Source organism: Dreissena polymorpha, chromosome 11, assembly GCF_020536995.1.
Source record: "Dreissena polymorpha isolate Duluth1 chromosome 11, UMN_Dpol_1.0, whole genome shotgun sequence".
In the NCBI taxonomy this organism is placed as follows: Eukaryota; Metazoa; Mollusca; class Bivalvia; order Myida; family Dreissenidae; genus Dreissena; species Dreissena polymorpha.
The window spans coordinates 44,603,411-44,631,387 of NC_068365.1; the positions used below are offsets into that span (position 1 = coordinate 44,603,411).

The 27,977-nt window shown below is 35.1% G+C and overlaps 1 protein-coding gene across 4 annotated transcripts; it reads left to right on the top strand.

Annotated features, from left to right (window-relative positions):
* Positions 1 to 2,567: 2,567 nt before the first annotated feature.
* On the top strand, positions 2,568 to 27,939 carry LOC127851360 (basic proline-rich protein-like). Of its 4 annotated transcripts, XM_052385090.1 has the most exons (15): positions 2,568 to 2,675; positions 10,949 to 11,033; positions 13,110 to 13,175; positions 14,741 to 14,910; positions 17,060 to 17,198; positions 17,620 to 17,736; positions 17,965 to 18,081; positions 20,921 to 21,040; positions 21,166 to 21,282; positions 21,455 to 21,571; positions 21,786 to 21,902; positions 22,313 to 22,366; positions 22,650 to 22,703; positions 23,037 to 23,090; positions 26,949 to 27,939. In XM_052385090.1, the coding sequence occupies exons 1-15, from the start codon at positions 2,634 to 2,636 to the stop codon at positions 27,170 to 27,172; spliced, it is 1,593 nt and encodes a 530-aa protein (XP_052241050.1). In that variant the 5' UTR covers positions 2,568 to 2,633; the 3' UTR covers positions 27,173 to 27,939. The 4 variants fall into 4 exon arrangements, with proteins under 4 accessions (XP_052241050.1, XP_052241052.1, XP_052241051.1 ...); XM_052385092.1 differs by lacking the exon at positions 22,650 to 22,703; XM_052385091.1 differs by lacking the exon at positions 22,313 to 22,366.
* The last annotated feature ends 38 nt before the right edge of the window (positions 27,940 to 27,977 follow it).

Consider the following 27,977-nt stretch of genomic DNA (forward strand, 5'->3'; position numbering starts at 1 on the left):
TTCACAAAAGTGTCAACAAAGGGAGTCGTTAGGTTTCTTGTGTAATTTAATTCGGGTGTTGCTGCCTCGATGTTGTCACGCTTTAAGAAAATGATTTAGTTTCATATAGCAAAGTAATTCTTCATTTTTGAGTCTTTTTTAATTTTAAAAACTATGAATGAACATCAAAGCAGTTAGCCCGATTTGTAAAATAACCAAATCAAAACAAAAAAATAATTGCCATTCATTAAAGCGGGTATATACGATTTTTTATATGTGTTTAATTGTAATATATTTATAAAATATGTTACAATAACACAAAATAGACAAGAAAAATTATACATTAAAGCCGAATTTCATAAAATGCAGCAAAGACAAATTAGCGCCCCGAGCCGATTGTGACGTACATATTGAAGCATTCGTCTTTGTATTAGGATTGGAGTTAGTGTTCGTGTGTCGTATGAATAGATATTGTTGCAGGAACTCAAACCGTTAAACTAAGTTTAGATTCACATCGTACATGTATGGTATACATGCTGGCGAATTCGGCTGTACAGCCGTTTTCAATTTCAGAATTAAATATCTGGCTTATTTCGCATTTTCGACACATGTTCTTCTTAACTTTTATTTTGAATTATATTGAAATATATATATAATACGTTTTATTACACATTTTATATAAATTCATAAATATTTGACAAAATCGTATATACCCGCTTTAAGTGTGCAGTTGAATTTCACTGGCAATAACTTGTTACTCAAAAGGATTATCACTCTAAAGAGCTAATACCAATTAAATTCATCAAAGAAATTACCGAAAAAATAATAATGATTGTCCATTGTGTTCGTCTTAACTCTTTAATTGCTACAAATTGAAATATTGTTTTTCACAAGTCTCATGCGGCAGCCATTTGAAAACATTTATCTATAGCTAAATGTATGGATGAATTTCATTAGTTGAATGTATCTTCTTCAGCCAATCAAATAGCGCAGTTTATTCCTTACAGTCAATGAAGCGTGCACTTTAGCTGACGAATGTTAGATCGTCTGTACACATGCCTGGGGGCTAATCACACAAATCGACAGCTGTTTATGGCTTAATAGGGACATATGACAGGAAATACACAAGTGGATTGTAACTGTAAGGGGCTCATTTTTATTAAAAATCGTGTCTAGCCAGCCAGCTGGGGGGGCTTTAGCCCCCTAGCCCCCCACCTAAATACGCCTCAATTAAACATTTGCAGCAAATAAAGCAACAAAGACTATAGGAAGCTTACTCTAATTGTTTCTAACTGACATATGTTGACACCGTAATGGGTAAATGTGCACAAAAAACCTTTTTGTTTTCTCAGATTACACGTAATTGAGCACCCGGGCCATACTGACTCTTTCCGGAGCCTGTCCGAGACGGAACTCGAGCCAAGGAATCTTAGGTCCAGGTGTGACAAAATACTTAAAGCTCATGTCTGACGATGACTATTTTTAGTCAGGAAGTCAAGTGTGTTTTTTTCCATGCCGGCAAGCCCTTTTGTTGGGTCGAATGACATCAGAAATGCTGCTTCTACATGGATTTTACCTAAAAAATGCCAAAAAATAAATAAAAAAGTTTGTTCGAATCCGGTTCAAAACCTGCTTTGACGCACAAATGTTGCCATTAATGTTTTTTTTTCACTTATTAAGTCATATTTTAATCAGCTTTGCATATTAGAATCGAAAGTTATGCCTTGTATGGAGTCTAAGTGTTGCATGTATGATGTAACCAAATTTGGCTTTTCTACCTTAATTCTTGACGCGAAACCCTGTTACGCATGACGCTTTCAACGTTAACTTTTATGAATAAATCTGTGTGTCATTGTACCGGAATTTTGTAATCTTTCTCCAAACAGATTATTCCTGTGGGAAAAGTGCCTTTAATTCAAATTTGAAGGGTATGAGTGCTCTTAATGGTCACATAACCCCAAACCGGAACTCCTTTTTGCAGGGTTACATGCAGTCAACTTGATACATAGCACACATTGTTCAGTGCATGCTGCCTAGGATTTGTAAAATACATTGCAAATGGTACGTACGTTTTGGTATCAATTTGAAGGTATATTTGTCAGCAATTAGAAAAATAACCATTTTTGTGCTCTACTTTTTCTGTTCATGGGTCCCGGCTTTGAAAGTAGGTCAAACTATTTGAGCCCAAAATGGTCGCCTCCAGATCTGTCAAAACTGGTTTGCCTATTCTAAGGTAAATATTTTGAGTTAAAACACATAGAATTTGATGACATGCATTTTTTTTTTACAAAAGATTATGCATTTATCTTTCCAATGATGTATAATGATATAGTGCTGAAACGCTTGGTCATGGTAAAAAATTATATCGAACTTCAACTATTTTATATGTAATGTAGAAGGAAATTAATTGCGCATGCGTAACCTTTAAGGTCTTTAAGGTACTGGCAGTTCACAAACATTAAGTCTTGCTAGCTTTAACGTAGTTAAAGCCACTTTGAAGAGACTTCCCGTCACTTAAATCTTGTATCGGATGAAGGCAATCATGATTTATGTTCAATTACTAATTACTATGAATAGAATACAAATTTCCATCTTGGCTACTTTCTTTTCTAACATTTTATGTACACATCTTATGTAAACATTCGTCCCGAAGCATGTCTTCGATTGAACAGTTCCTGAAATCTGCACTTATTACGGTATATATATATTTAGACATGTATTAATGCATTTAGTAACTGGTTATTTTTTCATACGTACATAAAGAAGGATTATTCGAAGCATGTATACATTTGTCATAATTCATTTGCTTCTTTAAATTGTGCTTTTAGACGTTATCGATTTCACTGGAAGGGACTATCGATTAACATCCGGTCCCTCTGTCTGTGCCTCTGTTTGTCTAACCATGCCAATGTGGATCTTATAAAAATTATCCATAAGCATAAACCAATTATTATCTTAGTATAACAAAGTCGATGTCGATATTTATACATCACACAATACTTTTAAATGTATACAAATTATAATTTAAACTCAAACATTAGATAGATCATCATCATCATCATCATCATCATCATCATCATCATCATCATCATCATCAACATCATCATCATCATCATCATCATCATCATCATCATCATCATCATCAACATCATCATCATCATCATCATCATCATCATCATCATCATCATCATCATCATCATCATCATCATCATCACCACCACCACCACCACTTCTACCACCACCATCACTATCTTCATCATGATCTTCTTCTTCTTCTCATCATGTTCATCGTTGTTTTCCATCATTATTACAATCGCTTTGTGTATACCGGATAGCTAAGGATTCTGGGTCTCATTTCTACGTATGATACATGACATCACAGACAAAAAAATGTTGCCTCTTGAAACATGTGAGCGGTTTTCAGTGTTCTGTATTGTTTATACTGTTATAACAACACGCTCTTTATTAAACATTAAGTGCCACTTATAAAGTGTTTGAAGTGTTCATTGTTCATCGTTTTTACATTTCTGTACATTGTAGATTCACGTTAAATCGTTTACACCATTTCGGTCGCACTTCCAAATGGCAAAAGCGAACCATAATATAATCCTTCAGCTTTTTAACAATATACTGATCAGCGATCGATTAATCGGCCGCGCGAGTTAGCAACGAACTGTCCGCCATTTTCCTAGACAAGCTATGTCAAGGTTAACTTTTATTTCAACGAGTTTCTTTTGTTTTCCTCTTTAAAAACGTAGATTAACAATGGTAAAACGGTGTCAATGGGGATTATTTAACTTGGACAATCGATATCCTGACAGATTAGTTGGTGGCATTGAATTTATATCGTTTCCAAAGCCGCAAAGAGATCTTGAGAAGTGTAAGAGATGCATAAATGCAAGCGGTCGTCCCCACGAACAACTGAACGTCAACACTGTCAAAGACAATAACAGTATCTTATTATCGAATATACTAGCAGATTTAAATAGTTTATGTTATCGATCGGATCATCACATAATAGTTAATGTTTTTAATAGTTTTGTCAGTTACTAGGTGATTAATAGAAGCAAGGTTCATCTGCATAGCTTTAAAAGAAGTAAAACCCAGCATGAAGCCTAATTCATGCTGTGTTTTATTGCTCTGATAGTAATGCACTTTATTGTCATTATACATGTTATTAGAAGGTGACACCTGATATCTTATCTTAATAACGGTATCTACACATGTGCAGATATGTGGTGTCACCAATAAACGCTTGTAATCCACACTTGGACATCGAATGCCTTGTTCTCATATTTTCAACGAGTTGTGTTTATTTTGTTTGAAAAAAAACGGAAATGAAATATGACAAAACAGTGTAAATAGGGATAATGTAACTCTGACATTCGGTATCCAGAAAGATTTCCAACGCGGAAATGCAGTCTTGACAAGAGCGAGTGGAAGCTTCACTGTGTAGAATTACCGAAATCCCCCTTATAGAACATTAATATATTTAAAAAAACTGGAAATGGTAAATACCGTTGTAGAAGTGTTAATTTATTGCTAAGACCACCGTTACACGTAGTAACAGGTTCGATTTCGGTAAGCGCGCAAGAGTTTGAGAGCGTGTTTAATGTACCGAAAAAAAAACCGTTATAAATCGCTGATGTTCTCTATAAACGTATATTTTTGCCTTTTCATAATAATTAAATGACACAAACCCCTTTTACGAGTGTTATATGGTGTGAAAAAGTCCATAAAAATCACACGGGATATCGCGTAAATCTTTATGCAATCTATAGGCAAAGAGGCCATTTTGGTGTTAGCTTGTCTAGGTTTGCTAACCGCTAAGCCACGTGATTAAGTGGGCGGAGCGATCTTCGTCCAGGCGTCATGTCAATTATAAATCAAACACTGCATACATTTCCTCATACTTTTATCTGTGATACATTCTGTATACAATTTTTAAGAACGGGTCGTTTATAGTTTTCATCAAGTCTTCCGCGTGACTTAAGTAATATTTTTTATGTAGTTGACATTGGGGCGATAATGTATTAAATGGATAAGAAATGTATGCATGAGATTTATAATAAAACAAGTACACAATATATACTTACATTAAAAGATCGCAATTCAGTTATTAAACAATCATAAACTTATTTACTTTTATAATTTATTGAATGAATGTTGCACCCTTTCACTTGTACATTAATTGTGTGTACACGCTGCTCACACACTGAGCGTATTTTTTATTTATGTTGATATTATTAAAACAATAATTAATATGAATTAGATATATAGAGAATACTAGGTTAGCGTTGAATACAGAGAAGTTTATGTTGCGAGGCTTAGAACGCCGGAAGCGCGAGCCTTGGCGAGCTCTTTCGGTGTTCGAGCCGAGCAACATAAACTTCTCTGTATTCAACGCTAATCCTAGTATTCTATTTATCCCATTTGATTTTTTCAACGTGACATTTAACATAAATAGATCTAATAACCTTAACAATAATTTTAATTAAGTCATAAAAGCGCTTAAAATCTAACAAATGTAACCATGCGTAGTGATATACATGTATTTGTTCTGGTACGCAAAATAGTCTTTAAAAAATTCACACACAAACTGTTATACAAGTAAAAATATCACCATATGCCTCGATTCAAATTTACGCAGTATGCGAATTTTAACACATTACGACCGCGAAAAGATTTTACTTTACGATAATTCATTTTATTTTCGAAAGAAAATTATCAAAATCCAATATGGCGGCGATTGCTCCTGACAAAATGCTGTCGATGTCAACATACATGTACACCATCGACGACCTAGTTCTGGCTACCATAACTTTAAATGTCGCTTTTTATGATTGTTGACTGGCGCGACTTTGTACAGGTCTGTCAATACTATATTAACTGTACGCACAGGCAGCAGTATCATAAATTCCCCCCCCCCGGACCTTCCCCCCCCCCCCCTCGAGCTTACCCCAGGGGTTCCAGATTGATAAATGTACACCTGTTGTGTATGGTTTGACTTTTCAACAACGAACATTGACAAAAATACACAGTATGAAAAAATAACCCTCGTATATGTATTATATATACACAAGGTATGAAACGCACTATATGCCTATTGCTGAAAGATTGTGGAACACTGGACGTGACCTTTTTCACCGAAAACACACATGTTCCCATGCAGTTTCCGACAAAATGCAACTGGATTCGTTAAAGACAGTAAAAGCAACGAGATTACCATTCTAACCGATCTCCTACTCGGCTAATAACTTTAATATTCCATTAAATTCGACTTTCTCGCTACATGTCTATGTTTTGCTGTCATATTTTGTCGATCGAATACTCGATTCTAAAACGCCATATCATTGGCCAACACAATGAGAACAATCAACCAGATGACGCGTTATAAAATTAAAATGGTGTACATGTGTAGATGAAACACCGAGTGACATATAGCGAGAAAGTCAAATTTAATTGAATATTAAAGTTATAAGCCTAGAAGGAGATCGGTTAGTTGTGTAATCACGTTGCTTTTACTGTCTTTTAACGAATCCAGTTGTATTAGGCATATATGCAATAGGCATATAGTACGTTTCATACCTTGTGTATATATAATACCTATAAGAGGGGTATTTATTTTTTGTCAATATTCGTTGTTGGAAAGTTAAATCATACACAATAGGTGTACATTTAACAATCTGGAACCCCTGGGGTAAGCTCGAGGGGGGGGGTATGGTCCGGGTGGGGGGGGGGGGCAATTTTTTTTTATGATACTGCTGCCTGTGACTGTACGCTGAAGTTTATTTAGCTATCGACGACCTTGACAATTTTGACGAGTAAACAGACAATGGCAGCGACTGACACTTTATTTGACTTAATATACAGGGCAATACGTTTTCCGACTTCGGTCGACGAATTTAAGGACGCGCAGAACGTGTTTTTTATATAATGTTTTGGGTATGCCGTGTGTGATCCGATGCATCAATGGCGCTCATGTTAAAATCATTTCCGCGAGAACAGGGAACGACAAAAGTACAAACAAAAATCAAAACACGTAAGAACTAGTATCTTACCTTTAAAATCCATCTAATAATCCATTTAACTCAATAATTGACGATTTTGCATCTAGGGGCTTTAATAATTATTTTAGCATAGTTATATAAAGACCCTTATACCATTCTATCACTTTATTCAAATGAGTTTATGAACTCAAATAACTTTCTTCTTCGTCACACGCAACGTCATGTACTCTACATTACTGCTGTTCAAATGAACCGGAGCAGTTTACCTAATAATAGCCGGTGGTAAACTCGGTTGCATTTGCAGATTTCTGCATACAAACATAATTGTGTTTAAACTTGCACAATGTTTTATTTATCTATGGTAAATGCCCTTATTGTACGAGAAAATAATTTAATATATAAATACACAAAGAATGGAAAACATTCCAGTACACAACAGATAAATGAGTAGAAAATACCCGTGTACAAAATGGGACGTTCCCAATTCCAGTGTGGTGCTATTTTTACCATCTTATACTTTACACAGCTCTATGCCTAACGTGAATTAAATAGGAAAGCAAACATAGCAGATTATTCATGAATTGTGCGATATGTGTATGGCTTGTTGTACATTCTTAATTTTTAAGTTAAATGTCATAAGTATATGCATTGGTTATAAACAATGCACATTACACGAAATAAGGAAAATGTGATCAATTGACAATTCAGATATGTCGACATACAGTACATGTAGAAAACATGTGAAATAAGTCGTTTATAATAAATCGTCAAAAAATGGGAAAAATGACGCAATAAGTATGTCATTTTCTGACGCCATCAATCAGCTGATTCATTATACGGATAGCGAAAAATTATGTCATATGACTAGATTTAAAGGGGCCTTTTCACAGATTTTGGCATTTTTTAACTTATTCATTAAATGCTTTATATCGATAAATGTAAACATTGGATCGTAAAAGCACCAGTAAAAAATCAAGAATAAAATTAAAAAAAGGAAAAGAACATTGCCCGGACCAGGTTTCGAACCAGTGACCCCTGGAGTCCTGCCAGAGTCCTGAAGTAAAAACGCTTTAGCCTACTGAGCTATTCCGCCGATTACACATATTTGATATATTTTATACCTTATATAAGCAATCTTCGTAGTTTCACAAAATTTAACGACAAAAACAGAACTCTCCAAATTATTCAATCGTTTCGCGTTGCAACGCTTTATAATTTTTAGGTTTTAAAATCGTCAAAAGATGCATATAATGGCTATATTAGACCATGGTAAATGTTCAGTATTACTGTTTCCTCACAAATATCATAACTAAAACGAAAATTTGCGAATCTGAAACAACTTTTTTCAATTTTGTCAATTTACCAAAGCGTGAAAAGATCCCTTTAAAGGTTGAAGGTCGTATTATTTTGAAGCTTAAGTTTTGTCGACTTTGTTTCTTATGAAAAATCATTCAGTGATAAAGTAAATATAAATAAAAAATAATAAAACAAAAATCGTGTAATTTTATATATTATTTCAACATTTCTTTTGGTGAATATGTCATATATTTTTTTTCTGCAAAATATGCACATTTTCTTCCAATGGGTGACCTTAAAATTCGATCAATGAACCAAACAATATCGACCTAATTTTAGCGCATATCGCATGACGTCTTTTGAAAAGTAGTCCGTGCACGCGACAGGTATATTCCACAGTGTTGAATACAAGCAAGTAAATTCCACAACGTGTTATACCGTCAATGTCGCGGTGAAAATGGGATAAAAAACACACAATATTTTGCCAGTTGTTTGACGCTGTTGTGGGTTCTATATTAAATTATGCTTCAGAATTGTGGGGTTTTACGAAGTCAGAGAACGCATTCATTTAAAATTGTGCAAGAGTTTGCTTCAGGTGAAAATAAATGCATGTAACGTTGCTCTTTATGGAGAAATATGTAGATACTCATTGCATATAAACAGGCTGTTAAAATTATTAAATATTGGTTTAAAGTTATGAACAATAGCAATATCATAATGCAAACTGTATACAAACAAGCCTTGAGCGATTGCAATAAAGGTAATATAAACTGGGTCTCAAATGTCAAGAGCATGTTAAACAATCTTGGATTTGGTTATGTATTTGAAAATCCAAACGCTGTACAAGTTAAAAGTTTTATTAACGAGTTAAAATGTAGACTTGTTGACAATTTTAAACAAGAGTGGTACAGTTAAATAAATAAAAGTACTGTATACAGTTTTTAAAAGCTGCTTGGAATATGAAACATATTTAGATTTACTTCCTAGATTTCTGCAATTATTTTTTTCTAAGATTTAGAGTCTCTGCACATCCGCTGAGAATACAAACTGGCAGATACGCCCAAAATAACATACCCCGAAATGAAAGTTATTGCTTATGCTGTAATGACGTTGACTTAGAAGATGAATACCATTTTATATGTATATACCGCTGTTACACTGATGTAAACAATACATACATTAGCCGTATTTTGTATATAAACCCATCTGTATATGAATTCAACAAGTTATTTGTTTCATGTGACAAATCAGTTATTTCAAATGTATGTAAATATATGAAGGAATGTCTTGCTATAAGAAATATAATTCTAAATAATATTGTTAAAAAATCATTACCGCTTTGATGGAATTTACATATTCTTGCAATGATTTGTGTTTATTTATTTTTGTATTCTTAAATGACCATTTATGTTATGTTATGTTTAAAAAAGTTCATAACCGCTTTGATGGAATTTACGTATTCTTGCAATTGATTGTGTGAATTTATATTTGTATTTTTAAATGACCATGTATGTTATGTTATGTAATATTATGTTGTTATACCTATTTACGTGACAGAAAACAATGTGTATATTTGTGTATGAAGACGATGTACTTATGTATGAATAAATTGTCTGTCTGTCTACCTGTCTGCTCTGTTTCTTCACACCATGCGGTCAACCCAAAATTAGTGTTCAGCTAAAAAGAACGATAATGTAGGAATGAACTTGTGTGTCAAACAGACCTGGTTTTTGAACACGGTGTTCGTTGTGTTATGCTTGTGATCATAAAATAAAAGTCCATTGAAATCATCCTCACTTTCGTCCATTATCCTCCTGTCCATCATTATCAACAACTGTAACAAAAGAAAATCACACACCATCATTACCAACATTCAGAACGACAACTATCACTTCTTTTATCTTCTTCGTCTTCGTCATCAAAATATTTTGTCATAATCATCTTACATCATTCTTTTTCTTATTGTCCGTAAATCATATTTAAGGAACATGTTTTTGTAGAAAATTGATTTATTTGTAAGAAGGAAATTTGATTTCTTTTTAATTATTTTTTTTATGTTATTCTCATTTTTATAACTCAGCAAGGTATGATAGGTCTGATTGTAGAGCGCGGGACTGTACTTTGAAGATCGCGAGTTCGATCCTCAATCCGGCCACATCACTTGTTTGAGGTTGCTCATGAAGTCTTTAACTAGGTGAAAATAGTGCTCTATGAATACCGGTCCTGGTTAACCAGTACATCCAGGAAAAGTATGCATTGGTACACTCACCACCTATGCCATGTGTATGACTCATAAACGAATGTTATTCGCTTAAAATAATGTTATGTTGCAGAGCAGGAAACTATGTGTGTAAGTCTGTGAACGCTTGACCCATTTATGCAGAGTGAACTCTCCCTTTTGTTCTAAATTTGATCAATTTATTTCCAAGATTAGGGATGTCTATTATATTTATTTCGATATTTAGAATATTTCTTACAGAAATTCTTTTAAGCAAACAGCGCAGATTCTGATGAGACGCCCTGATCATTCGGCGTCTCATCTGGGTCTACGCTGTTTGCTAAGGCCTTTTCTAGACGCTAGGCATAAATAGGTTAAATGATAGTGAGTTTATTGCTTATTTAGTTTGTCTTCCTATGTAGCGTTTTGGATGTGTTTTTTTCAGTACAAACACCCAGAAAAGGCCAAGAAAGATGTCCTTAGTGCAATCAAGAAGTTTGAAACTCTAAGCCCAAAATATGAGGCATTTGGTAAGAGGACATTTCAAATACAGATATATAAACGCTATGACATGTGTTTGGTGTATTTAAAAGCTTTCGCTCGAACTGATCATTAAATCTAGCTATGAATCCTTGAGTATTAAAGATAATAAAGAGGTGATTATCGACTTGCGTTTTATGATACAGTGATACCTGAAACATGAAAAATACTTGTAAAAAATGTGAATAAGCATTAACAATACTTGCGACCTGTGACATCATTGATGCAAACAAGTATTGGTTGCGTTCACCTTACACCAGTGAAGTATCCAATACCTCTCCCTTTGGTGCCTCATAAAATAAAACTGTAGGAAAGAGGAAGCGAAAAGTTTAATGGTCTCAGCTATTTTGCAAATTAATACATACCGGTAGCGCATATTATATGAATCGTTGAACTTTTGCTTTTATCAAATCATGTCATTGGTATATTCTTCACCATGATTCTTTCTATTAAAATGTGTCCATTGAAATAATTATGTGTATCTGGTTCTTACAATAGATTAAATAATTTATATGCAATGCTATAATTCTAAGGCGATATTTAAATGGTGCACAGTTGTTTACCACTAGTGCGCATGCGCAGAACACTTTTAGCAGTTGCTTCGACAGTCGCAGACGGTTTATTAAGTGTAGACACGACTGAAACTTTCAGTAACTTGCAAGTACTTTTGTATTATCACGTTCTCAACTAGATAGCTATCGTTCAGCTGCGTGTGCGTTTCTGGTTTAGCAAGCTTTTTTGACAGCGTGTCAGGCCATTTCCGCTAAGTTCGTACAGGAACCGGTTTCTCGGTTTTTAAATTCTTAAGAGTGGTTTACAATAAAATGTAAATAAACTTCTTTTTCTTACGAGCTGTAGTATTTACAACATTCAATTATTATTTGCAAGGCGCAGAGAAAAACTTCTCGGGCTAAATTCTTCCTATTAATCAGGCAGTGCTCGGATATGCCAAGCTCGCGGGCTTTATAGTCATTGAGCAACTGGTAAACCCAGTAGTACGTCAGATTTGTGGCCTGAGCTAGCGTTAGGTGCGTTCCACTAAACAAACAAGCCACTTTTGATCGAATAATTTGTATTTCAGGCCCTGTTGAAACATCTCCACACACACTGGTCTTTGCTGTAGCTTTCGTCTTGAACAAGTCTAACCTCTCCAGATACACACTTACAGCAAATTCCTCCATTATCGGCCAATAATTTTTTTTTTTTTAAACAGTCTGAATCCCTATATAAACTTTAAGCGTCGTTAACGACATACATAAATTAAAAAAAAACACTACTTTGTTAACGTGTGTCGGGTCGATCTGAATATCGTTAAACGTAAATAATCAAATGCGACTATTAAGTCACATGCGAATACGTGAAAGCTCGCAATGTATAGCGTCATAAAATGTAATATCATTAATAAAACGGATGTGATAGCAAGCAGGTTAGTTTAATATCGTTTCAAGTTGGTTATAAAACGGAGTTTTTAACCGAACTGTTTTTACGCGGATTAAAAAAGTAGTTATTTTTGCATTTTATAGCCGACGAAAAACAATTCAACGCTTTTGCATTCATTTTTACATATCGGTAAAGTTCAGTCGTCTCAATTCCAAAATATAACTTGATTTACTGGAATGCATGGTAATGTCCCTCGTCATTTTATTAATATTTCGACCTGTGCAATGGGAAAGCAATGATTTTCCACTAAGAAATGACTTATATATTTTAACATTGGATACTTCAGCTGGAAAAAACCTTTCGCGAAGGCGTGTACCAATCAAATATAAAGTAGGCGGACAATAACTCTGACCCCCCCCCCCCTACCACACAAACAAAGTGTTTTGTTATATATCACATGATATACGTTTTGCATTTCTTACATTCATCGGAAAAAGAACATTTTAAAGAAAATGTATAGCTTTTGGGGTCCCTGTCCACAAAAAGTTGACTATATTTGTTGACTAAAGTTGAAGGTTTTACTTTAATGTACATAAAATTGGTATAAGTATATATTTGCACATGATATAGTGTATTGTTTCCAGAATGAGAATGAAACATTGTATAATGCCTGTTGTTATTTGCAGTCTTAAATGATCTCTCATCCAGAGAGCTCTTGCAATTGGAAGGAACGATCCCTGTCACCTACAAAGGTCAGCGCATATTTTCTATTAACACTTCACGAGTAATTCCTAAATACATTTAGGATATAAATGGATATATAAATAATACACACATAAATACACATACAAGTGCATTTATATAGCGCACAAATTACCTGGGTGTTTCCAATTAAAAGGTTTTTATTTTAAGTTTCCCACCATCACCTAATTTGAGATGAAGAGAAGTCGATGTGAAATTGTTAAAACTGTATTATTGCAGAAACTCTATCTATAATCCCTTCTTATGGGATGCAGAAACTTGGCAAAATGAGGGCTTGAACGGGAGAAATCGTGAATTAACAAGGCGATTCACGTGCCGTTCAAGCCCTGAATGTGTTTTTCATATCCATAAACTGGTCCACGCACAGTTACTGCCCTTCTCAAGCCTTCGAAGACTCTCAAGCATAAATGGGGCACTGAATAAGCACCAGTTTCCTCATGCATGCAAAGATAATGACAATTTACATTTCAATCCACTTTTCAAATTATACCATCTGCACTCTCTTGACAACAGCTTTAGTTTCTTGGCAACGTCAATGAAGTTAAGGTTATTTACTCAACACTTTCAAAAGACTATGCTGTAAATGTAAGTGTTTATGTACCTTCAACGTTCCTGCTGTACATTCCAAAATAATTCCTCATTTAATCTTTGCATTTTGCATCCACTGTTTAAGCACATTTTAAATCGAAAACGTCCTATCCGAAGTTTAAGCCTCGTCATTTCTGATGATGACCGAGTGACGCATATGTAAAACACAACCTTGAACTGTATGACGTCATTTGAAATAATCGAATTATTTTGTCGATGTCGAATGAACAAGACATAATGCTTTCAATGTTATTTTAATATATTTGTGTATGTGTGATTTGTTTATGCAATAATAGCGAAAATACACATTTTCTCGGACATGATCATCTGCGGGCGCTCTCATAATCCGGATTTTTCGAGCGCCCGTAGATGATCATGCCCTCGAAAACGTGTATTATCCTTATATTGACATTACGGGACTAAAAAGTTTAAGGTTATAGTTAAGTTATTGTGTTAAAATCTGTTGTGATGTTTATATTATTATGTTACTTTTTAAATAAAATTCACATATATATATTGTATAAATAATACATACAAATGTGTAAAGTAATGAAATACATGGTAACATTCAATGTAATTTGTTCAACTTACAAGTTGTTCTATCTTGTACATCAATTACAGGTCCGAACACTATGCTATTAATCTCAAAAGCGGCTAACCGTTAAACACCGATACGCAATACTCTTCATATCAAACAAAATGGCGTCTAATCATTAGCAGAACAAAGCCGATATCGAGATAAAATGTCGCTTAATATCAAAATGAAATTTATTTTCTTTACAAAAAGGATAAAATAACAACGAATCGATATGTTTTCTTAAATTAATTACGATTTTTTTTGATGTACCAAAAACATGAAGTCATTCTATAAGAACACTGGAGATATATAAGCTACATATTCTGCTTGATACGCATATACCACATGACCCACACTACACATGGTGTATAGGATATTTGAAATCTTCAGGTGCCGTGACCAACATCCCAATCTGTATCTGTCTAATGGACACACACCCTTACGACCCACCGATTGTATTTGTAAAATCTACCTCAACAATGGCAATCAGGTCCGGCAGAAATGTAGGCCAGAGCGGAAAAGTTGACATACCATATCTGCATGAGCGTGAATGGATACATGTGAGAAAATCATTACGCATTTATAGCTGTTTCATTAAAAAATAATTTCAAATATGCTATAACTTTTTCATGAATTACCGGTATATTGCAACATGCGATAAAATAAGCAGTAACAATTAACAAATATATTGTGTTACTTGGAACTATGAAGGGCCTGTATGGGTAAATGCGTCTTACTTGTATATAAGTTCCGTATAATATGCTAATTGTCTTCATATGGTTCTTGCATGGTTCCCTTATACGCTACCAATGCACATTGTGTTAATTGAGCAATCTAGAATGTTACTCAAACACAACCAGCTTCGTTCGCTTAACCTTGCCCCTCCATTTTGCAATCAGCAGTCGTATAACTTGAGTAAATTTATAACACTCACTTGATATAACAAAGACTTCAATTCATGAAATAATATTGATAACATATCATACTTTCCATACTTCATGAGCATAATACAAATTGAGTAATGGCTCAAATATCTCTATAGAATGGTCTAGTTATTAGTCAGATAAAAGTTTAGCATAAAGAAGCCATATTTAAAATGCAGTTTAAATGTCAACATATTTAATCGATTTTTCCAATTATGAACAGTGGATAATTGAAATACAATGTGTTATTTCAATAGCTAGACACGGAAATCACTTTTAACTGACAAAAAATAATTAATTTATTGGATTTGGAATTTTCGAAGCAATGCCAGTGGTGCAAATAACACATGGTCCGCTTTTATCGATATTAATTCGATTTTTTTATTAACAATATTAAATGGTATGCATTTGCCCCGTTAAATAGCCAACAATTTATACTGCTTTTTATTTATTTGTCAATACTCTAATCAGCATACAATCGAGTGAAGTCAAAATTGTACTCCTCTCTTAACTACTCGCTTATTGGTTTGTGCGAAGACCTCCGCAAAAAATAAGTTGTTTGGTCGACCTCTTGTAAACACAGCTACACGCGCAAACTGAGGAAAGCCGGTACTGGTTGACATTTTCTAAGGAAAAACACGGACCTGATAATTATTGCTCACCACCGAAATCGAACCCGACGTTTCTGTAGCTACTGGATCCACGTACAGTGACTCAATATTGTGTTGTGTGCTGATGAGCGGCCTAAACCGCTTCTGTTTTCAAATCCTTATAACTGGCCTTGCTGGCAGCTTTTTTCGTCCCATCCCTTGCATGCTTATTCTCTAAACTTTCGTCGCTAAGTTCATTAGCATAACTTTGCTTTCCATGGTTCACAATATATTTAAGTTATCTGTCTCCTCTTAATTAAGCATAAGCATCATGAAGCTGTACCTCATAAATAATTCCTCCATAGTCTTTTTTTCACATTCGTTGGAATTCATGATTTAAACATTTTAAACAATATAATTTTCCCTTATCCGTGTTCTCGTATCGGTATCCAAAAATCTGATTGACTTGTACATACATTTACTGCTCGAATCATCTCCTGCTTAATCCACGCCACTTTGCGATTAGTGAATTCTTTCCAAATGAATACAAAAGTAATACGAATTCGCTACACTCCAACCCAGAACATTATGTAACTTAAAGGTATTTGTCTTTTTGAAGGGTTGGAGATTATTTGTTCATGTACTGTCAGTCGATTTCAAATATTATCCCCTCTCCGTCCAAAATAATATTTTTCCAACCAGAATATACTTAAACATAAATTAAATTGTTTACATCGCACGCATCGGTTATAGAGTACTGTTAGACCGGAATTGTGTCTCATTGGTAAGACATTATTAGCCTCTAAGTGTTATATTACCATTTTAATGTACAATTACATTTACTTCGTGTTCTTGCATGAACAATCTACAGAGCCTTTCACTGCTTTGCATGACAAAATAAGGAACACAACTTTCAAAAAATGGGCGTAATAACGATTGGTGTCTGTATTAATTTGTTGTTCTGGCGAGATAAAACGTTCATGTTCACTCTTAATTTGTTTCACAGGTAATATACAAAAAAAAAAACGCGAGACCGATTGAGCAGAAATAAGACTGAATCATGTTTCTTTCATTATGTATAAGATGCATAGCAATACTAAGTCGAATTATTTACGCTGTCTGAAATGTAAATGTTGATCAACTACATTATTTTAATCATGTAGTGTTACCTTAGCAAGGATTTGTCTTCTTTTAAGCCCAAGTCTACCCTGCTGAAGCTTATCAAGAATCTTGTGGTCATATTTGGGGAGGAAACTCCCATTTGTTCCCACGTACAGGCAACCAATCAGCCAGCATCTTCTGGATATCCGGCCCAGATGTTGCCCTCTGCTGTAGGTGAGTCATAGACCCCTCCAAAACTGTTATGTTTGTATGGGTAAACTTTAAGCAATTTAGTAATTGAAATCTTGACAGTTAATAATTTTCCTTTATGCATATCACGACAAAGCGTGGCATAACACGTATACTTAAGATTCACATAACCAGTAATATACGCGTAAGTTTCTCAGGGTACCAGCCCTATCCAGGTCAGTCCAAAGTGGTGAACATTGCATTACGGTATAATGCATTATAAAACATTGCATTATAGCATATTGCATGATAGCATATTGTATGACATAACATAGCATTATGGCACATCTTATAAAATAACATTGCATGCAAGAACATTGCAACATAGAACATTGAAGTATAGCACATTTTATTATAGTACATTGCATTATAGCACATTAAACTCTCACTTTTTTGTTTTCTTCAGGGTACAGTAGGCCGATGTCAAGTGTGGGTGTTGCCCAGAACCCGCCCAACCCCCCGGATAGCTCCTACCGTGGGACATACCCCGCCCCTACATCCAGCTACAATACGCCGTATCCAGGTCAGTCCTGGTGGTGTACATTTCATATGGTGTATTGCTTTATAACACATAGCATAATAGCATATTGCATGAAAGCACATTCCATAAAATAACATTGCACTATAGCACAAAGTATGACATAAAATTGCATTGAAGAACATTGCACTATAGAATATTTAATAATAGCATATTGCATTACAGTACACTGAATAAAAGCAAATTTAACTCTCACTATTTGTATTGTTTGAGGATATGGTATGCCGATGCCAAATGTGGGTGCTGACCAGAACCCGCCCAATCCCCCGGGCAGCGCCTTCCCTGGAACATACCTCGCCCCTACATCTAGCTACAATACACCATATCCAGGTCTGTCCAGGGTGGGGTTCATGAGTGCGTTTCACTAAGCTGCATACGCAAATAATTTCCGTAAATATTTGAGTACGCAAATCTTGTTCTCAAAAACGCGTTTCACTAAAGAGCGTAAATAAACGCAGTGCGTAAATTCTGTCGTAAATTTACGCCAGATATGTACTTCGCGTAAATCAGAAAAATTGGCGTAACGCCGATCTGTCTTGGATGACAGTTTGTTTTACCCGACATCGGGCCCGGGAAGGAATCGAGTTGAGATCGAAAAAAGATCGGACGATCAACGAACGGTTATCGCCCTGCGTGCGCCCGACATCGGATTCATTGTACGTGTATCATAACGAGCATCGTCCGGCGTCCGTCGGGCATCGTGCGGAGGCCCTCCGGCAATCAGACTGTTGCCGGTCGATGTATATGCCTCTGGGAAATACCTTTACTGTTGCCGATACACGTTCAATAAATCCGATGTCGGGCGATCGCCTGGCAATACCCGTGCGTTGATCGTCCGATCTTGTTTCGATCTCAACTCGATTCTTTTCGGGCCCGACGTCGGGTAAAATTTTAAGTGAGAGTTTAAATTAATCCGGACGCCGCCCGACGCTACAAATTTGCCCGGTTTCCGTGCGATCATCGGCCGGTCGCCAGCACGATGAGCGGAAAAGTACGTCGGCCGCTGATCGGACGGTGATCGGTGTCTATTTGTGACTGAGGTATAAGCGAAAAGGAAATCGTTGAAAGGTATCGTCTGTCGCCGGAGGGTATTATATAGGAGGTTTTAGCGTGACGTCACAAGAGGGGTTTTTCGTTACTAAAAATATATTGGCCGTCACACCTCTCGATCGCGGCCATTTACATATTATCAGAGTAAAGGTCGTCGGTAGACTAAATACTGACAATTTCACAAAACAAAACTATAAATACCCGTTTTCTTTCTTAAAGTAAGACTTTAATAAATGATATTTCAAAAATTATAAAACATTTTGATTATAATTATAAGGGTGTGGATGCGATAGTGTTATTTTTCATCAGCGATCGAAATTTAGTGTAAAAGGTGCATTGAATCAGTTATAAAACAAAGCACTAAAAAATCGCAATACATTACAATCTTCAAATATATTTTTTATTTTATTTTACATTGAATGAATTTTCGTTTCGTTTACATTGAATAAAATATTAATAAATTTCAACAGTCAAATAAAAAAAACGTGCATTCGGGACCTGCATATTTTGCCAATTGAACTGTCTTTGCATGTACATGAATATTGAAAACTCTTTACTAGTGATACTGATCGATACAAATCTAGCATTTTATGATACCATAAATCTATACATTTAATTTATTTTACGCAAGTATTTTTATATCCCTATTATGATCAAACGTGATTGCTTGTTTTCATGATGATGTTTCAAAACTGCAGTATACAGAATTGTATTGATACGCAGATTTTTGAGTTGCAAATAAATGTTCACTAAAAAAATGCAATTTCAGTCTAGCAAAAATTTATCACATGTTATACTTTTACCACCAGCACCAGTTATAAGCTCCAAAAATGAAAACAATACAAACGATAAAAATTAATACATGTTTTCAGATTTAACACTGTAACTTAAATTTAGCAATGACACTACAAAAAGGGGCTTTAGAAAAAATAATCGACCATCAGTTACTAAAAAGTTTATATCTAAATTATTGTCTGAATTTTCTTTTGTTTCTTGAATTTTTGTGTTGATATGATTAATCTGGGGCTTTGCATGTTCAACCACTTACGCGTCCATTCCATAACGCTTTCCCAGGCTCTTCGTTTGTCCGAACCAGTGAGGGAAACGGACAGATCACCCTCGAGCACGTCAAACTTGTTTTCATACTCGGAAACGAGTGTTTCAAACTCGTTTTTTGACCAATTCGTTTTCTTTTTCTTCGTTTTCACGTCTATTGTAACGATTGTTTACATCGAGTATATACGATCTTGTCAAATATTTATTAATTAATATAAAATGTGTAAACAACTTATTAAACGTATATTTTTATATAAATTAAAATAAAAGTTAAGAAGAACATATGTCGAAAAATGCTAAATAAACCAGATATTTAATTCTGAAATCGAAAAAGGCTGTGCAGTCGAATTCGCCAGCATGTAAATCATGCATGTACGATGTGAATTTAAATTTATTTTAACGGTTTATTTTAAATTCCTGCAACGATATCTAATCATACGACACACGAACACTAACTAAAAAGACGAATGCTTCGGTTATTGTAGGAAAATATGTACGAAATACATTCGTCACAATCGGCTCGGGCTGCTATTTTGTCTTTGCTGCATGTTATGAAATTCGTCTTCAATGTATAATTTTTTTGCCTATTTTGTGTTATTGCAACATATTTTATTAATATATTAGAATTTAACACAAGTAAAAAATCGTATAATGTCGATTACTGTATGTAGATACTGTTGCAGACGATTACTTTCTTACGCGTCCGCGCGCACCTGACAGGCTAAACAACACTTACACGCAGCGTAAATTTTGCGCACATTTTAGTGAAACGGCGTACGCATTAATTTACGTTCGGCGTAAATTCTGTGCGTAAACCTAAAGTTGCGTAAATATACGTGATGTTAGTGAAACGCACTCCATGTCACCATAGCAAAATTGTGTGATAGCAGATTTAATTATAGCATATGTATAATAACACATTTTATTAAATTACATTGTATTACATTGTAAAAATACAATTGCATTTAGGATTATTGCATAATACCACATTGCATTATAGCATATTGCATAATAGTACACTGCATTATGGCACATTCAAATCTCACTAATTGTTTTGTTTCAGGACATGGTATGCCAATGCTGAGTGTGGTGGGTGGTGCACAGAACCCGCCACAACCCCCGGGCAGCTCCAACCCTGGAACATACCCCGCCCCTGCATCCAGCTATAATACATTATATCCAGGTCAGCCCATAGTGGTGTTCATTTGATTAAAGCACATTGTCTGATAGCAGATTGCATTATAGATCATTGCGCAATAGAACACTGCATTATGGCACATTCAACTCTCACTATTTGTTTTGTTTCAGGACATGGTATGCCAATGCTGAGTGTGGGTGGTGCCCAGAACCCGCCTAATCCCCCGGACGGCAGCAGACCTGGAACATACCCCGCCGCAACACCCAGCTACAATACACCATATCCAGGTCTGATATGTGTATGATAACACAATTTATTTAATAGCATTGTATTATATATCATTGTATTAATACACTGTCATATACGATAATTGCATTAAAGAACATTGCATCATAGCATATTGCATACTAGTATATTGCATTATGGCACATTTAACTCTAACTATTTGTTTTGTTTTAGGATATGGTATGCCGATGCTGAGTTCGGGTGGTGCCAAGAACCCGCCAAATCCCACGGGCAGTGCCTACCCTGGAACATACCCCGCCTCTTCACCCAGCTGCAATACACACTATCCAGGTCAGTCCATAGTGGTGTTCATTGCAATATAGCATAGTGTGTTATAGCAGATTGCATTTTATCATATTGTATGATAGCACATTTTATTAAATTACATAGTATTATTTAACATTTTATTAATAAAATCGCATTTAACATCATTGCATTATAGCATATTGCATACTAGTACACTGCATTATGGCACATTCAACTCTCACTAATTAATTTGTTTCAGGACATGGTATGCCGATGCTGAGTGTAAGTGGTGCCCAGAACCCGCCTAACCCCCCGGGCGGCTCATACCGTGGGTCATATCCCGCCCCCACACCCAGCAGCAATGCACCGTATCCAGGTCAGTCCGAAGTCTTATATATACTCTGCCTTAGGGCAGGATTTAGACCCTGTATCATGTGTATATTCGTCGCCTCTCGTGTAAACATATTGGCACAAAAAGTGGTGCTTATATTTCTAATGTTTCGTTATCAATTAAATATCGAATATATCAATAATACAGTTTCTTAATGCACCATTGGAATCGATTGTTTAAATTTTCCTGCATTTTGTTCTTAGTGCTTGGTATTGCTACATAACATGACTCTGAATTTGTCAGTAAAACCTAGGTATCCATCGCAACATTTACGTTTAAAAAATCTTTCTTAATTCTCAAGCAGCGCAGAATGCATATTGTACTGTACATAATTTAGACAACAGTAACATAATTATGTATCAATTGTTTTGTTGGTCTTGATTCACTTTTAACAGGAACACTTGCTATTTCGTACCATCGTATCTCGAGCGTCGCGGATCAGACTACAGGTAAACACTGTCGATGATTTGTAGGGAACATTGATTTATCTGATTCGACGTGTACATATGGAGCATTTTATGGCAGATCAAATAAATTATAATTCACATTCGAAATGTAACATTGGGAAAAGCAAGATTGCAACAATTGTTTCAATTTTTTTTTACGCATTATTTCTGAGATTATGCCTTTTGTTCAAAGCATGACGCAGCATTTGTCAGTAAAAACCAGGTATTTAGACTAAATTTACAAGTATTAAAACGGCATCCTGTACGAGTAGGTTTTTTTTACCAGGAACACTGACTCCATCGTTCCCTCCTATCCCGAGCGAAAAGGATCAGGCTACAGGTGAACACTGTCGATGTCGACGTGGTAGAAAATATTAACGTGTCTGTCTAGGCGTATACATTTTGCAGTATTTAATTGAAAATCGAATAATAAGGGAATGTGAACGTGTCTGACTCGGCGTATACATTTTGCAGTAGTTGATTGAAAATCGAATAAGTAATAATGCACATTCGAAATGCAATATGGACATGGCTTAGTTTTGTTCATTTATTCTTCGTTCATGCCAATGTTTCAAAACATGAGCGTTTCCCAGTAAACACTAGGTTTTTAATCACTATTTGCAAGTACCTCAACTGCATTTTGAAAGTGTTCGTTTTAACTTATGTTTTACAGAAACACCAGCCCAATCTTGCCCTTGTATCTCGAGCGACGAGGATCCTACTACAGGTAAAGATGTCGATGATTTGTAGGGCTATCGCGATCTGGAATCAGCGCACAACACTATATCGCACAGTAACATTGTATCGCGATACGTATCATGATATTAAAATATATATTAGTGAAGGAAAACATAACTTTTGTTAGTTTAAACCTGTCATAAATAGAGAATACTAGGTCGGTGCCAAATAAAGCAACGTTTATTTTGCGAGGCTTAGAAAATCTGAACCACGAGCCTTGGCGAGTGGTTCAGATTTTCGTGCCAAGCAAAATAAACTTTGCTTTATTCGGCACCGACCTAGTATTCGATTTATCCCATCAATTTTCTTAGTCGTAAATTATTTCTTTAAAAATAGAATAGGAAAATCGAATTACACGGAAAATCCCAAAGTTATTTCAAGCAAACATTGTTTCATTATTTTAATCGTGCCGAGCCTAATACATTACAAAAAGATCAGTAACTAACCTGTTTTTCTGTTTAACATACCTCTACGTTCCCGATTTTTAAGAAATAATGGAAAAAAACACACTAAACAACTGCAGCTTTAGCGTGAAAGAACATGCATTGTGTCGTATGACGTGTTAATAATGACGTCACGAGTACGCGCACTTAATATTTGTAAATAATGTTTTTTTGCTTTTTGAGTTGCATTATTTGTTAAAAATATATAACATCTTGGTATCAAATTGTTTGTTTTGTTGAATTTGATTCGATTTTACTAAAAATGATTACTTTATAGTTGATTCCGAGTAATATGACCATTCTCCGCCGCGCGTGACAGCTATATTTCAGCACTGCCGAAATAGAGGAAAATTTATTCCACAGTGGTTTATTTCGACAATGCACGTCTGATGATGGGATAAAATATGCTACTTCTGTTTAAACTGTTTTAGCTAAAAGACTAGAAAGCTTGCTAGATGGTGAAGTGTCATCAAAACAATTCTTCATCCTATGAAGTGACATTTTAACTTTTTTAAAGTATAGGATGGGTCTTAGTCCAAAAAAGGAAAACCTTTTACATAACTTCGATCTTATAAAACACCGGATTATATCCAGATATAATTTATAATTCGTATATTTTCGTTAATTATTGAAATTGTGCAACAACATTTCATAGTCTGATGAATGCATGTGTTTTATAAGGTGTGAGGAATCTATCCCGCTCGTCTTAACATATAAGTGGCAAGGGAAGCAAAACTTAACCCTTTGCATGCTGGGAAATTTGTCGTCTGCTAAAATGTCGTTCGCTGAATTTGTAAAATAAGCATTTTCTTCATTTTTTTTCAAAGAATACTATCAGAATAGCAAACAGTTTTGATCCAGATGAGACGCCACGTTCTGTGGCGTCTCATCTGGATCCAAACTGTTTGCAAAGGCCTTTAAAATTAGGTTCCCGCACTGAAAGGGTTAATGTTGTCAATATCTTTTTTTATTATTTTCACATAAGACACATAACCCGATCATGTTTGTCATCTTGTGTTCTATGCATGACAAAATTTGGGTTACCTTTCATTAATACATTTAAGGCTAAAACGCATCCGAATTGATGAATATATCGTACATTTATGCACCTGGATGAAACAATTAAGTACTTTATCACAAGTCGGGTCGGCCAGCTTATTTGAGTGCTGGCCTTCATATCAAAGGATCGTTGGCTTGATCCACGGCCCTGCCACAAAGTTTGTGGAGATTGATCATGAACTCCTTTTATCGGCAATTATCACATTAAACCTCTGATTCGATGCGTAGTTGTCAATTTTTGTCATAATTATGATCACTTATTTAAGGATTGAATAGCATTTGTCTGCATTTCATCGGTGAATGAACTATCGGGAAAATTACGCCTCGCCTAATTAGGTGTACTTTTCCCGACAGTTCATACACCGATGAAATGCATAAAAATGCTATTAAATTCTTACAATTACAACACAAAATGATCTTAAAGCTGAAATTCTATCGTGGTAAGGGCCACAAAAGTCCTTTTTAATCTACCGTATGAATCTATGTTCAGTTTCGGTTTCGTTGAAGTTCGCGCAAAAAATATAACGTCATTTCGCTATTGACCAATAAAAAAACAACGCCATTACTTTCGCGCAAAACATAACGCCATTTTTGCAACTTGTTTATTACCAGAAAGTAGCTACATGAATATTCATGTTTAAATTTGCATACGAAGTGGGTTTATCGGAAAAAAACAAACTGGTCACGCGAAAAAAATATCCAATTAGAATGCAGCATTTATATTAAAGTGACAGAAGTTATAATTATCACTGATTAACTAGCCATCACAGAAAAACTGTGAGTCGTTTAACAGACCGCCGTGATTAACTGAAATACTGATGAATTCGGCGTACAATGGAATAAAACATGTTTTGCAATGTTATATTATCTATGGTGTAAATGTGGTATACAGTTAATACGTGATTCGTTTCATGTTGTTGCATTAACAATTCACATATATAGCGTATTTGTCATAGCGCCAAGACAACACTTGATGCAGTTAGTTACTAATTTCCTGTTTATTTATACTGTATATATGGGTCGTGTTCTGAGAAAACTGGGCATAATGCATGTGCGTAAAGTGTCGTCCCAGATTAGCCTGTGCAGTTCACACAGGCTAATCAGGGACGACACTTTCATCTTTTATGACATGTTTCGTTTACATGAAGTCTCTTTTTAGCAAAAAATCCAAAGTATGCGGAAACTTTAAGCACATGCATTATACCCCGTTTTCTCAGAACACGACATATATAAAACTTTTGATTATTGAAGTTAGCTCAATAAAGGTATCTTTTAGTAATCTTATGTTCATTATAATACGCATTTGAACATCCACTTCGTTTAAGATTTAGCACGATTTTATTATTAAAATTGCAAAAATATCAGGGTTTTCTATTATCCGATGGCTATTTTTAATTAAAACAATATATTGTGAAACCATTTATTTTCGACAGCACAAAATTTCGTCATTTTTATAAAAATGACGATTTCGTCAGCACTTAAATTCGCCGATTTCTGATTTTGAATTAAAAAAAAAAATGCGTCAGTCAATATCCGATTTGTGTGTAATACATATTCGCGATCAATCGCAGTTGCGAATAATCGTGGTACGAATGCGGGAACACACTTGAGAATCACTGCAGGAGGTGGGGCCTGTTTGTCACATGCCAATTAACTAGTCTTATGTTATCAAGGGACAGTAATGGACCCTCTTAATGTATGCCATTCACACGTTCATTGTTATGATAAGCGGATCGAATAACCGTTAACGAGTGTTTGTAACAACGAAGCCAATTGCCAATTAGTCTTAATCTCTTGATCACACATCGTCAACTTTTCATTTGGTTTATTATCTTTCATCGGCATTCGCTGCGTGATGGCTAATATGCAACACCCCTGAAAAACACAATGCACCTAATGGGTAATAAAGTTATAAACAATTAGCGCTAATTCATTACCATTCTACATAAACGAAGTCAACGCATTCGATACAGCTGTACTGCACACGCGTTTTAAAGAAGTGTAACGTGTCAGTTAAGTACCTTGTGTAATCTACATCCCTTTGTGTCAAAACCGGATTAATCTTGATTACAAAACAGCAGTGAATGTGTGCATGGATTATGTTGGAATTTAATGCCTCATGTCTATGGTAAAGTTTTAAAATATTGTTCAACTTAGTGTTTGTTTTTGTTCAAACATAGAGCATGATTGTTCGTTAGGATCTTAAATTCGCCGATCGGTCGACTGACGAAATTTATGAAAATTAATGCCTGACGATTAATAATGGTTTCACAGTATGTAAAAGTAACACTTATGAATGCTTTTTGTACATCATGAACCATAGAAGCTTGTATCCACATTTTAAGGAAACTATTCTTCAACCATCGATGAGGAACTTCAGGAACTCCAAAAGCTGCAAGGGTTACTAAGGTGTAAGATTTGCAAGGTCCGGCGTGTGGCCTTGACTTTCCAGCCCTGTGGCCACTGTGTCACATGCGAGGACTGCGGTCTCGAGGTCCAGAGCTGCCCGATATGTCCCAAGAATTGTACTAAAGTTCACGGGATAGTAAAAACAATATTTGCACAATGAGCGATGGTTTGTTGTGTGTATTAACGTTATTACTGAAGCAATTACGTGCATATTATATTGGTGTACTCTATACTATTGTTTTATCAAGCGTGCGTTCGTAAAAGGTCTATTAAAGTTATAACCCAATAGGTTTTAGAAATGGTCACAGTGTCACATCATCCCATACCATCCATACCAACGGCTTGTTTTTAGCATCATTATTTGTTAATATTATAGAAACTCATTTATGTACATTAGCTACATACACCATGCATAATACAAAGATTATACAGTTCAAAGTAATTTAATATTTGAAATCGTAGAATATTTCACAATCTTCATAGACATGATAAAAACGATTCTAAGTCAAATAAGTGCTGGGCATGATTTTCCTTGGAGCTCCTATAACGTTTATAGGTCGAGGTTCACTTCTTGTTTATTGCGCATTCATAATTTTAGGAAAAAACAACTGTTCTATAGTTCTTTTTGTTTATACAAAGTGATTCATTCTAATGTTTTGTAGATAGAGGAACACGAAATAGATTGGTAATACAAATAAAATGTAATAACACACAAGAGCAATTGAATGTATGCATTTTTGTTGTTTTGTTTTTAACTTCAAACCTGTTTTGGTTTAAATTTTAACCATCGCAGTAATGGTATTTAAATGTCATATAAATACATTGCTTTGATTTTTTAGCTGTAAAATGCATCTTCCAAATTTTTTTTTACATTAATCACGTTTTGTGTTGTTTATAAAATGCAAACAAAATATATTTTGGTAACCAATGGCTGAGTTGTTCTCTTAGTTTACACATAACTTTTA